The sequence below is a fragment of the Ceratosolen solmsi genome, unplaced genomic scaffold, assembly GCF_000503995.2.
Source record: "Ceratosolen solmsi marchali unplaced genomic scaffold, CerSol_1.0 scaffold2, whole genome shotgun sequence".
Classification (NCBI taxonomy): Eukaryota; Metazoa; Arthropoda; class Insecta; order Hymenoptera; family Agaonidae; genus Ceratosolen; species Ceratosolen solmsi.
The window spans coordinates 4,750,217-4,764,451 of NW_011948422.1; the positions used below are offsets into that span (position 1 = coordinate 4,750,217).

The following is a 14,235-nucleotide window of genomic DNA, read 5'->3' on the forward strand; positions in this document are numbered from 1 at the left end:
AATTTAATATTTTAATTATATATATGTAAGAAATATTATATTAAGCTAATCGCAAGCTTATTTCACGTAAGTTAAGTGCCGCCTATAAGTAAATGAAGACAAAATTTTCAATACAACTAAATATTTATATTTAAAATTAAATATTTATAAAACATTATAACTTCCTTTAAATAAACATTGAGATTTAAGAACGTTAATACACGTAGAGTTAGGATATATTATATTTGTATATTATAAATTGTTTAAAGTGAAAAACAAAATGGGATCAGCAGTTATTTATATACCTGAGAATTTATAATTTAACAATGACTTTTATTGAAAAATGAAACACATGCCGATTGGTTGTAGTTTGTAATGGCAATTCGTATTGTTTTATCGTCTTAAACAGCAAATTAATGTGCATTAAAAGTAAATTTTATTCGTAAGTAATAGATTAACCCTTAAGTATGAATCAAGTATATTTTAATCTAATAGTATATACGAATGGTGCATAAGCATGCTGAACGTAACCTATATTCTGGAATAGACGATAGATTTATGGACGGCGTTGTAAATATTTCTCCAAGCAGAGTTTCTGTCATTCGATTATCGCAAACACACCCTCAGTTTGTTTAAACGAAGATTAGTTTTGAAATTATAAGCCCATCCAGTTGGAAACACCCCCCCCCCACCCCCACCCCGCACCACCCGATGGTTGGTAGTACTGTTATTTTTCTAGCTTATTTACAATTATCGTGGTTACAAACTTGTAATATTTTATACGCTTCTCGCGTCAATAATTAACGTGAATAATAAATTTAACAAACAAACAAACAAACAAACAAACAAACAAAAAATATACAGAATAAATATTTTAAAATGCTTATAAAGAATACTCAAAATTATGATTTGTAGTTGTTTATATTTATAATTAAATTGAATATATTTATAAATAATGAAGTTTATGGCCGTGATCTAACACTAATAAAAACGATGCATTTTTATTGGTAACGTTGCCTTCAGACATACGATAGATGCGCAAGATGGGCGGTGGCGGGAGGAGGAGGAGGAGGAGGAGGAGGAGGAGGAAGAGACTCCCTTAGTAATAGCGTGATAATATGTTGTTGAGATCCTTGAATCTAGTCCTAGGATTCGATGATTTGCAATAAATATACCGAGCTTGTATTTAAATTTATTTATAATTTATCTTTGATGCTTTTATGCGCCTCTATGTATATTTTACTTTATCCGATGTTTTGAGAACAGAATCTACAAGAACTCATAATACTTGATCGGTAATATTCCGTTGAAATATATAGTTGTAATTGTTAGGTACGAATTTATTTTTACACATAACATTGCGTTATCCAATGCCTTGTGTTTTAAATGACATTATAATGTGATGATTACACATACATGTTAAATCATATCAGAATTTCTTTTATTGATTTTTTCAAGCTTTAATTTCATCAAATGTTTCGGACCAAATATTATAACTTGGTTTTTTTTTTTTTTTTTTTTTTTTTTTTTTTTTTTTTTTTTTTTTTTTTTTTTTTTTATTGTATTAATAAAATTTGAATATACACTCTATTTTAAACTAATTAAGATTAATAAATACATTTGTACAGATCTATGAATGCATAGTTCTAATAAGCGTATGAAATAAAACTTATAAAATGAAAATTGTTGAACGTAATATTTCTTTGAAATAGTATGAATTGGTTGAAAATTAAAAATTATAATGTTTTGTGAATGAAGCTTTGTATAGGAAATAAATTTAAAATAATTTTATTAGACGTATTTTAGCATTACAATTGAACGGAATATTCATTCGTTTTGTATTCATCTATAATGATATGAAAATAATCAAACTGTCGTATCATATTGGAAACGATTATCCAATCATTTAACATCATAAAGATACGAAAATAATCAAACTGTGGAATCATATTGGAAACGATTATCCAATCATTTAATTATTATTAAAATAATGGATTATAATACATTTAAAATTAATTAAATTATTATCCTCTCGCTCTTTTCCTCTCTTGATTCGAAGATACTGAGATGTTCTCTCTCTCTCTCTCTCTCTCTCTCTCTCTCTCAGACTTTTTCCAACTCCACATACTCTTCAATCTCCATCATTTTGTCTCCCTCCATGATCATAATTTGATTTTCATCATTAACTTTAATTCTACATTATTCACTATTTATCATCATCGTTATTGTTATTGTTATTTTTTTTTATTATTATTATTATTATTATTATTATTATTATTATTATTATTATTATTATTATTATTATTATTATTATTATTATTATTATATACAAATACTTATTGTTTTGATCATTTAAAATGAAACTGACATTTCTAATACAAATTCTAATCTATAATATATCTAATATAACAAATTAAAAAATCTTTTATTATTAATGAGATGTACAAAACAATTTGTTTCTGAAGTTTTATTCATAAATTGGACATAGAGTCATAAACGTAATTAAGATTGAAAATCTCAAATTTAATTTAATCATACTCAATGATTACCGAAGAAATAAATAAAATAAATGAGAAAATCTACTATTTAGTAATTTTGTTCGTAAACTCTAGTGTGAACTTCTTCGAAATAGTTACAAATATTTTATAATAAATTTTTCTATATACAATAAATTTTATTCCAACTATAAATAATTCCATGTTTATTATTTTTCTTAATATAGAGAAAAAGAAATATAGGAATAATTTTTCTGTAACTTCTTGCTATTATTCATTATATTGTTTTTTTTTTATTTTATTAATATCTGATAAATTGTTATTGCTTAATCTACTAAATGAAAGTATTTTTCCACCTGTAATTAGAAATTATTTCTAAAATAAATATAGATATATATAATTATGTAAGAAATTCTTTTTCAAATACTATAAAGAAAGAAGATTTCTTTAAAAAAAAAAAACAGGATATTTTGCTGTGTTGTCTATTTAAAATTAATTGATCGAATTTTTTTTTTTTTTGATAGAAAATTTTTTTTTCATAGATAATTGAAATAAATATAATATTTATTAATTATTTTATTATCTAATAATGAAATATAATGAATTAATTATTAAGAATTAAATAATGAGAAGTATATTTATAAACAATGTAACTGTTGGTGCGCTAGAATTTATGAATCAATAAAGGATGGAATGTTGGAATAGGCAATGTGGTTATGAAATAAATAGAATATAAACTTCTAATTGTAACATTTATTTTCAGTTCTGTTTATTAAAATATCGTTACATCTTAACTGCATGTACAGGTTATTTTATTTTGTCTTGCTCTTATTTTATATTTTAGTAAATGACGTGTTAATTCGTTTCAAAGTGAACGTCTTTTTTTTCCCTTTTCTTTTTTTTTTTTTTTTTTTTAATTTATATCGCTTTGGCACGTGCATTACGATGAGTCTTTTAACTCGCAATTTCTTCTATTTCTTTTTATATGTATATCTGCTTATATGTATGAGAATAACGAAGTAATAATTCATCTTTAATATCCAGTTTCAATTAATTTCGTTCAAATTCAATGAAAAGAACTGCTTAAACAACATACCGACGTCATGAAAAACAAATAAATAAATATATTTACGAGTTTCTTTATAATATATGAGTACAAACTTGTATTGATTCGTTAAATAAGTACTGGGAATATAAAAACATTTAATAAGATAAACCTAATATTTTAAAAATAAAATATAACGTCGTGAATTAGATTTATAAATATTATGTTTGTGCACAACTATTACATTTGTTGCCCGCAATTGTTTCTTTCTAATAATTCTCTCATTATTTTCCCTCGAGTTAAATAAATCTGCACAGCCGGTTTTCTTCATATGATGCGACTGTGTTATCGAGCTGTATTTAGTGGTTTAGTTTTAGTTTTAGTTATTAAAGTTAAGATTTCGCGTTAACTAGCGGTTTACATTTTAAACTTTACAATACAAAGTCTTTCTAGCGAGGGGAAAACTTTTCTTATATAAATCAATATCACCAATTAATGTTCATTTTTAATTCTTTTGCATGTATACAACATTATATACATATGTACGGAACCTCGTGTACTTATGCTCGCTTTTTCCTATTTTCAACACCTTAATTAATTTCTTCGCAGTTGATACCTCATTTTCAACAAATTCATATTTTACATTACGATACTAACTATGTGAATTACTGCTGAGTATATTTTTTTGTATGTGAGTATATTGAAGGTATACGTGATAATAGCAAAGATGAAAATATACATTTTTTCTTAATACGTAATTATTGCACCGAATTTTCGAATTAAAACACGTGACTAATATACTCTAAATATATATTATTTATCGTCATTCTACAATGATTAATTACAATTTTTTGAATATAGCAATATAGGGATAATATTAAACAAAATATTAGCTTCGTCTTTTGTGACACAGGACTTACAATGACCTTCAGGGTACATGAAAAATGTATTATGTACACGATCGTGTGTGAAATTAATCGTTGTATAATTTATGAGAAGATAACGAAAACACTAATACCGAAATTTTATAATATATATATATATATATATCAATTTTTGGTTTTCATGATTATACTTTACCCTGTGTACGGATCGATAATACATGGATGTTCGACGATTACATAATGTCGAGTCGTTCGTTCTCAAGGCGAATTCCTCATATACCCTTTTATTTCTTTCTACTGCTATAAATTATTATAAATTATTAAAATATAAATTACTGTACACGAATGTCTAATATAACTATAGTTTCTATTTTACTTATTTGTATAATCGTTAACAGTTCATAACATTTTATGATTCATTTGAATTATAAAACAATTAAATCGAAATAATCGAAAAATATTTTAGTTTTTTAACCGTTTAATCGAGTAGCTACATTACGAAACATTTATAAATATATAATAAAAAGGTTACTTATACGTATGAATAATTACAAATGGATATATCACTTATACATATTTTACTTTTACTCTGAGATGTTATAGGATTTTTGGTAAATAGTATTTTACAAATTTAAAGTAGAAAAGTAGCTTCTAAAATGTGCAATTATTATCGTTTCAAATATCTTAAATACTTAGTAGTGATGTTATTTTGTACTAATACGTTTTTGTAATAATAATAATAATAATAATAATAATAATAATAATAATAATAATATGATTAATTTATTATTAATATCAGAATTATATGTTTAAGAAATATTTTTTTTTTTGGTCTGTTATTATTGTAAATGGGATGGATGATCGAATACAATAAGTCTTAAAGAAACGAAAATTTTTTATTGTTAATTTAATTAATTAACAATATATATATATATATATATGTGTGTGTATGTGAAGTAAAAACTCCCTAACTTTAAATACAATATATTAATATTTTATTTTTTCTTTCGTATTTTATGAATTCAGCTTAATAGAAGTAAGTTAACATTTTCGAGCTTTACCAGTTCTGAAGTTTAAATATACCAAAAAGTTTCCGAGTCACTTGCTATATTATTTCTGTTCAAAAGATAATAAAATTTGTAGTTATAGAATAGAAAAAAAGCGAAAAAAAAATTTCATAAAGCCATTAAAAGGATTTAAGTTAAAGGATTTTCGTATACGAGTTAAATAACATTGTGTTAATAAATTAAAGTGATTTTAAAGGTGGATAAACTAATTATTCAACTGTCTAAAACTTATTGTATTTAAAAAATCATCGACATATTCTATATATTAATGACATAGCTTGAACATTTAATGAAAGTATATTATGAGTTTCAATGTTAGGATATTCACCTTGAGTTTTCAGACATACGCCACGGAAATTACACAGCAAAAGCATAAGAATTCTGCCAAGAATTTCACTTCCGTCATTTATTTGGCTGAAGATTAATTCGCGACAAAATGAAACCGAACATTAATGCGTGATCTTTCAAATCTTCCAATTATTTCCATAATATAAATAACAATATCTATCTTTTATCTTATCGTAACTTATTTAGAGATACTGTGTACAATATTTACTTGCATATTTGTCTCTTACAATGTACAACCTTATAATAGTGACAAATCATTCGCTATTATTTCACTGTACAGATCTTATAATGATTAATATTAGGTACCGTAATTACAGATATAGTTACAGAAAGAAATTGAAGTAACATTGATGAGTGTGATAACAAAATATATGAAGTAAATCCCCAATATAATTCTGAGCATGTATCGTTACTCGAGTATAGCAAATATTTTTTACAATGTACACTATTAAACTTAAACAGCGATTCTATGAAGAATAAATTTTCAATTAAATTATTTAATTCGTTATATTTGATTAAAATTATTGTAAACGAACAACAAACTTTTTTATCTTAATTATTTAACAATTTGTAGTTTCTTATTATTGAATTTCAGCGATAATAAATATCATTGAACTTTATTTCTCAAATAATATGTACGATAATATAATTTATTATTTCATAACTTTTAACCTGAAATAAAACTAAATGACTTAATGGTATGTTTAATACTATCATTGATAAAGAAAAAGACAATGTATCGAGGAGTTAAAAAGAAAAAACTTATGCAGCAACTTATGTGACATTAATAAAATTATATTAGATGCATTGGGAACAAAAGAATTTGAGTAACGCTTGCAACATATAAACACGATCCAATTTTATTCAATAAGAGATTTAATTTTCCATTGTTGAATCGATAAAACCTAAATAACGATACATGCTATATATATATATATATATATATATATATATAGATAATATGTTAATACGATATTTAATATTTTCTTTTTTATTAGAAATTTGAAAGAAGACTCTGAGTTTCTGAACGGTTAAAAAGATGGACGGGTTAATTTTATGATGCATTTCTCTCTTTCTAATCATTCGTGTTATATATAGATGACGCTATTTATGTCAATTTTAGATGCGACGACTCGATTTAATTAGAGCTACATATATGAATAAATATAATGTATCGGATCTAAGAAAAAAAACATTAAATAATATATGTGCGCGTTTGCAAATATAATGGCAAGTATTGACAGAGGTAAAGAATAAGAAACAAGGACGATTCAAAACGAGAACGGATATAAAGTATCAGTATTGTACTGAATATGTATATATTCTTTAAGTTACGTTTGATTAATAGAAGCATTTCAAATACTCAACGAATCATTGACAAATAACGAAAATATAGAACAATCTTCACTAGTTTCGTAGCTCGTATATATATATATATATATAACATATATAACATATATATTTTAATTGTAATAAGAAGAATAGAATGTAGTAATCGTAGGAAGAAAAAAAATTTAAGATATATTTCCTCATGAGATTCGCTCAATGTAAATTTATTTTCGTTTCTATTATTTGCAATTCTAATGTGATAATCGGGATAACATTGGAAAAAGTTTGGTCGATACTTTAGACTTTTTTTTGTCTTTGTTACAAATGATTTTGTGCATGTAACATTTAAAATTTCAAGAACTTTAACTAAACTTGAATGCTTTATGTTAGACCTAATTACACATAAAACATTAGAAATAGTTTTTTTTTTTTTTTTTTTTTTAATGCACTATATATACCCATTTGATACAATGCAAATTGTTATTTATGATTTACTTCCTTGTTATCCTGACAATTTGTAAATTCTTATGTGTGAACGAATTTGAATAATCATTAAAAGCTACGGGTAGGCATGCCATCATATGGCGCCAACAATCACCGCGAAGATGTTACGTCAGTCGATTTGATCCCATAATGCACATTCTAACGTTGTAAAAAGTTTAAGCATATAATATTACTTAACGACCTCTGGCAAATGGGTCCCTTACAAGAACAATAATAACATTGTGTATATTTGATGAATATCGACGGACTCGTTCCATTATATTCCTTAATATTTCTCTGTCTATTTCTCCCTCTCTTCCTTGCATAAATAAAACGCAGGTGGGAACGTACGAACAGACGCCACGCACGCTCGCAAACTTACACACATACGCGCAAATGCACAGACTCTCTATCGCACTCTAACTCTTTCATATACATACATCTCAACTACATTAAAAGATGGCACTTTAGGGGTGAAAAATATTATGCGACGAGCACATTCTTACAAAAGTTCTTCGCTGTCGTCGGAGACGCCGTACATTTGTGGTATGCGATCATCCTGTTGATGAATTTGCTGTTGTTGCGGCTTATTTCGGTTTTGAAGTAAAGCAATACTCGCGGCCTTGTAATTTATCGGCCCGTAAGAGCGATAGTCTACGTCAGCGTAGTCCAAATCGGAGAACTCCGGCTTGAATGGCTGCAGAACATGAAACAGACGACAAAAGCGAAAATCTTTTTTATTAAGTGAACGGATAACGAGGAGAAATGTGTGGGAATCGCTGTACTTTATAAATCGAAAACTTCATAATATTATGTACGACCTTGCCAATGTTAATGCACTTTCCAATCGTTCGTTTGACTCTCAACAGATATTCAAGTTTAAATTATCGAGACGATCCTACGGATTTTATACATTTAACTGATATTTTATTTCAAGTATGATTGAATTTACAATTCATGCGATACCATCGATTTATGACAAAGACGCGTTCTTTGTAAATATTTTAAATTAGTTAAGGAAATCTAATATAAATTTCATATTACTTTATCAAATGTGTAATAAAAATTGAGGAAAAACTTTAGAAATTTAAGGAAAACTTTATTTAAAGAATATATTATAAATACCACTTGTATATTTCCATTATTGAAACAATGCTTTATTATTACTTAATTTAGTCAAATAAATAGCAAGAAAATTAATAATTCTTGGGTGTTCATATGTCGATAGATAATTGATTAAATTTCCCAAATTTATGGTTTTTTTTTTTTTTTTTTTTTTTTTTTTTTTTTTTGAATTTTTTTTTTTTTTTTTTTTATTAATGCTTGAGAAATCAATGATTTTGTAGTTAATTCTATTGCTTGATTATTTGTAGAATTTTCATAAGTAATGGAAAATGTTAAATAAATAATTCAATGTATTTATACATAAATATATTTTTGCGAAATTGAGAAAATAATTTTTATTGAAATAATGAATTTATATATTCATATTAAATTTCTATTACATTCTATTTACATTTATATCCTCAAAATATGTAACAAGTTTTTAATGCTGCAGATACCATTTTCGATCATTTTTATACTTCCGATTAAATTATGAACACGCGATGAAATATTATATTACATATCATTTCAATTACAATATTAGTATTTGACTTTTTAATGTAAAATTTCGTTACGTAATCAAGCATTCGAATGCAAAATTATATGGAAATTTTTACGTAGGACACATATGCATTAAATGGTGTTTAAAAAAAATAATCTTGTGTTGATAGCAAAATTTTACCACTATTTTATATATATAAATTTTATTTCCATCTATTTATTATCATAGATCACTCACTAGAAAAAGAAAACTCAATCAGCTGAAATATATAAACAAAGGATTTACCCTATGAAATGGAAAAACACATTGTGCCATATATTTAGTAAGAAAATTTTAATCAACTGTTAGTAATTTTATCTAACTCTAACTGTTAAAAATTCTAAGCAATATCTAATCGATGGAACATTCATACTTTTCTTTTACAATTTAACCGATAAGAATTTAAAATATCATAGAAATTAGAATTATTATTTATTTAAGCACGCGTGCAATGAAAGTTTATAAATATTTTATCATGTGCAATCAAGATTATTACGTTATTATTAGTATCAAAAAAAATTTATTCGAAATAGAATTTAATATGATAAAATGATTTTAAAAGTCAACTTTAGCATCATCTAATTAAATATATCTTTAATTAATTTCCAAAAGGTTATATAATATTACATGTTACTAAACATTAATAATTACACGACGATTAACGATGTGATTGAATTTATCGAATTAATATAATTCAAGAACAAGACACAAATTGAAATTCACATTATTTTTGGAATTTTTCAAAATAAAACAATTGTCAATTTCCTAAACATCGAAATAATTACATTTGATATTCAATTGTATTTCATTATTATGTTAAATTAATTTTGTATATACTTGACACTTTCGAAATAATTACTATTAATTAATATTTTTATTGCTATTATTAAAATAATTGCGAATGAAATCTTTCAATAATATTTCTCTGAAAATTTGTTAATTTTAGCAAAAGAATATATAATTCATTCTTTGAATATAATAATTATAAACACGAGATGGAATGTCATCTAGTTTATTATACTAATTTTTTATTACCATACTTTTGATACTTTATTATTTGAGTTGAAAGATCATTTTCGCTTTTATCACCTAACTTCAAAGTAGATTAAAGTTTTCAAATAATGGCAATGGGATAAATTTCGTTACTGCAGATTTTTTAAACATTAATTACGAATTTATTTATGAAGATTTCACAGCATCAAATACGTACGTTACGTGATACTTTGACAGAATCAAATAAGTACATAAACCAATACAATGATTGTCGCTATTTTTCTATTTAAAGTATTTTACCATTAACTGTGCATCTACATGTATTATTATTTTTTTTTTTTTTTTTTTTTTTTTTTTACGCTTTTAAAACGACTGAACACTGTATTTCCTGATTATTTTCAAAGCAAATGGCTGTATATTAGATTATATCAAGTGATTGCATGTGTACAAGGATTTGCTTCAATGTATGTATCACGTTTTTTAGACATTTATTTTTAGGTATTAGTTAAAGTTTTATTACTGCATATTCTTTAAAATTGCCGAACAGTAAGCTTTTGAATTTTGAAATAAAAACTTTCTGTAGGCATCTATCGCCACGAAGATTTTAGATTATGTAAATAAATTTGGTACATTGTATGTAGTATTTCGGTGTTTGCTATCATATACGTTAATTTCACATATACGTGCATCATTCCTTATGCATTCAAAATCGTTGAATGCTGATTTTCACAGCAATTTTAAAATAATACTTTACGTGTCTTTTTTTATTTTCTATAAGATGCTTGAATCTTAATAAATACTTTGTTTAAAATACAATTATCATTGCCATTTTTATATCACTTATATTATAAAAATCACCATCCGTTATGAAATTTATAACTATAATAAAATTTTATCCTTCAACTTCAACTTCTATTCGGGTTAGTGATTAAATGGGTGGAAAGAAAATACGTTTATATACAAACAAACGAAAAATAAAAAAAAAAAAAAAAAAAAAAAAAAAAAAAAAAAAAAAAAAAAAAAAAAAAAAATTATTTAAGAATATTTTTATTTAGAAATCGAGAAGAGCTCAATGTATAAATAAATTTTGTTCAGTAATCCTAAAATATAAAAGTTGTATTTATAAAGTATACTTCATTAAATCATTTCAATCTCATTATATATAAAAATTGTAATACAATATAGTCATTACGAAATAATTTTTTCTACTACGATGACCTATATTTTCATTCAACGAATCATCAATAATAAATATTAATAATAATCATATTTAAGAGCATAGGTCGATAAAAAGTAGTATTAGATATTCCAGTACTTGTAAAAAATTTATTTTCTCCATTTTCTTACCGAGCTGCTCTTTCCATTAATAGACGACTTTCACAACTCAAACTGTCTTAGTCCCATATATAACTAATATGTGAATACATAAAATACGTTAATTCGGAGCTGTGTATATGTAAGGTCTCATAATACAAAATTCAATTGCCGAAAAACCTTGTGAATAATATTATAATAAAATATTTACTTTAATGTGATTTATGAGTAAAAAAATTATGAAAAAAAACTTTTAAAACTTTACGAAATTTATATTGAATGTATGAAAGCGTTATACGAATATAATATTATTTATTAATATTCTAAGGTCATTGTAATTAGAATCTCACAATTTAAATATAAAAAACATATTATTTTTTTTAAAGATGATAAAATTTAAATGAGTTAATTTTACTTAATAATATTTTTATAAATCAGGATAGAAATTAAAATATGTATTTCTGAATTAGTTATTAATATTATTTTGTTAAAAAAGATACTTTAAAAAGGAAGTTAATATCACATTGTAAACGGAATGTTATTAAAGTGCTTGTAAAAATAACAAAAAATTAGCCGAATAATAATTAGATAGTTTATAAGATTATATCATTTATAAGATTTATAAGGAAGGAATGAAAATGAAGTATAAAACTTTAAAGGAAATTTTATAATAAATTATTTGCACGATTTTATCTTATTCATTACGTAAAAAATTATGTACATACATATACACATGCAAATATGCATATTATAGGTATATATATATATATATATATATATATATATATATATATATATATGTGTGTGTGTGTGTGGTCTCATCATGAAGATCGTCAATAATCTTTTACGCACACAAAGTTTCATGTCGTTGAGCGGGGGCTGAGCCTTTTCTATTCCCTATCAGAGACTAAGTATGTAATTTATCCATATACATAGAGGAAATAATTTCATGAAATAATTTAATTTCGTATATTTGAGGTGGCTGACGTTTCATATAGTAGCGTTGTAATTTGTAACACAGACAAAAAATAATTATTGGCAACACAGTTTTTGAATGAAGAAATGTATAGTCATATTGTTACTCGTTGTTTGTTGACTATAATTTAGCATTTCTGCTAAAATAACGTTGAAACATTCTATTTAAATGATAATTAAACACAACAAGGCATTATTATGTTCTGCTTTTGAAATTATTAAAAATATCACTATCAATCGCAAATGGCGATAAATTAATTTACAGCTATGTCTTCTTTGTATTATCACAGAGATGACAACAATTGAAGAAACATAAGAAAATAATTATTAAAAAGTGATTGTTTACATACATAAAATAACATTGGCACAATATGATTATCGAAATTCGTGACTTATACAATTTTTATAAAAGAAAGTACGAGCTTCAACAGATTTGTCAGAATTTCAACAGATAATCTTTTAACACATATTTTTAAAATTCGATTCTAGTCGACCTGGGGATCCATATAAGCGTTATGCTTAAAATGTGAGGGAAAAAAAGTTTTGCGAAAAACACGTTTCAAGTTTCTGCTTACAATGAAAAGAGTATACGCGCCGCTTCAATTTTTCAGCTACCAAATCAACAATTTTAAGAAGTTCCGTATAAACTGCATGGCTTTGTGTTATCGAAATATTTTTTTTTTGTTTTTTTTTTTGCTTCTTTTTCTCTTTAAATAAATACAATCGTATTCATGTCTAATTTTTCCCTTAACTGTGACTGCATTACATTCGACATGTAGTGACGACTCGATGAGCATACATACCCATTATTTTATTCGATATACTCGAGATTTCGAAAATATTTGAGATTATGGTGTACAATACTGAAATAATCAAAAAATTCCATTAAATTAAGTACATGTTATGTATAGAGCGTCTATAGCGTCTGAATACTCGTTACACTCGCTCGACATTTTCTATGAAAAAATATCGATAGTTTTTTTGTTTTTTTGTTTTTGTTTTGTTATTGTTTTAATTTTTTTTCGAAAAGAATACACTGACAATATTGCATTGTATTTCGAGTCATAAATCAATGTTTAACCGTACATGTCAATTAAAATAATTAATTTTGGAAAGCACGTTGGAATTTAATATTTTTTTCTCTTTCTTTTTTAAGATATTTACTAATCTTTTTGATAATTGTAGATAAAATTTATCAGTGCGCAATCGTTTAATAAATCTTCGTTTTCTTATAATTATTCATGTAAAAATTGAAATCTAATGTACTTACTGCATTTGAGTTTGAATAACATATGTTAGAATAGTAGCAGAATGCTTAATAACGAATCAAAGAATAAAAGAGTAAATAGTTAGTATTTTCAAACAAAACGACATGCAACATAATATGAATAAAATATAAACTTACTATTAACGATATTTGATGTTTTAGTGATTTGCTCGTTTAAAGTTTCGTGGTATTAGTAGCGGTAGGTAAAGCATTATCAACGCCCTTACCGATCCTGAAAATTTGTTGTCTCCAAATACGCAATAATCAGGATAAATTTAACAAAAATTCCCAAAGCATATAATCAACACTTTGAAAAATAAAATTTAAGTACAACACATAATACGTAGATAACCCTTGAGAATTTCATGAGCTTTAACCATCTATCCCACAGGAAGCTTATCGTTGGCTCAG

General features: G+C 25.0%; 1 protein-coding gene across 1 annotated transcript in view; it reads right to left on the reverse strand.

The window, feature by feature from the left end:
• Nucleotides 1-7,599: 7,599 nt before the first annotated feature.
• LOC105362032 (titin-like) overlaps nucleotides 7,600-14,235 on the reverse strand; it is a 74,119-nt gene continuing 67,483 nt past the window's right edge. Inside the window, exon 20 of the mRNA XM_011499357.1 lies at nucleotides 7,600-8,327. Coding sequence (XP_011497659.1) covers nucleotides 8,133-8,327 — 195 coding nt within the window. The 3' untranslated portion in view covers nucleotides 7,600-8,132. The remainder of the gene's footprint in view (nucleotides 8,328-14,235) is intronic.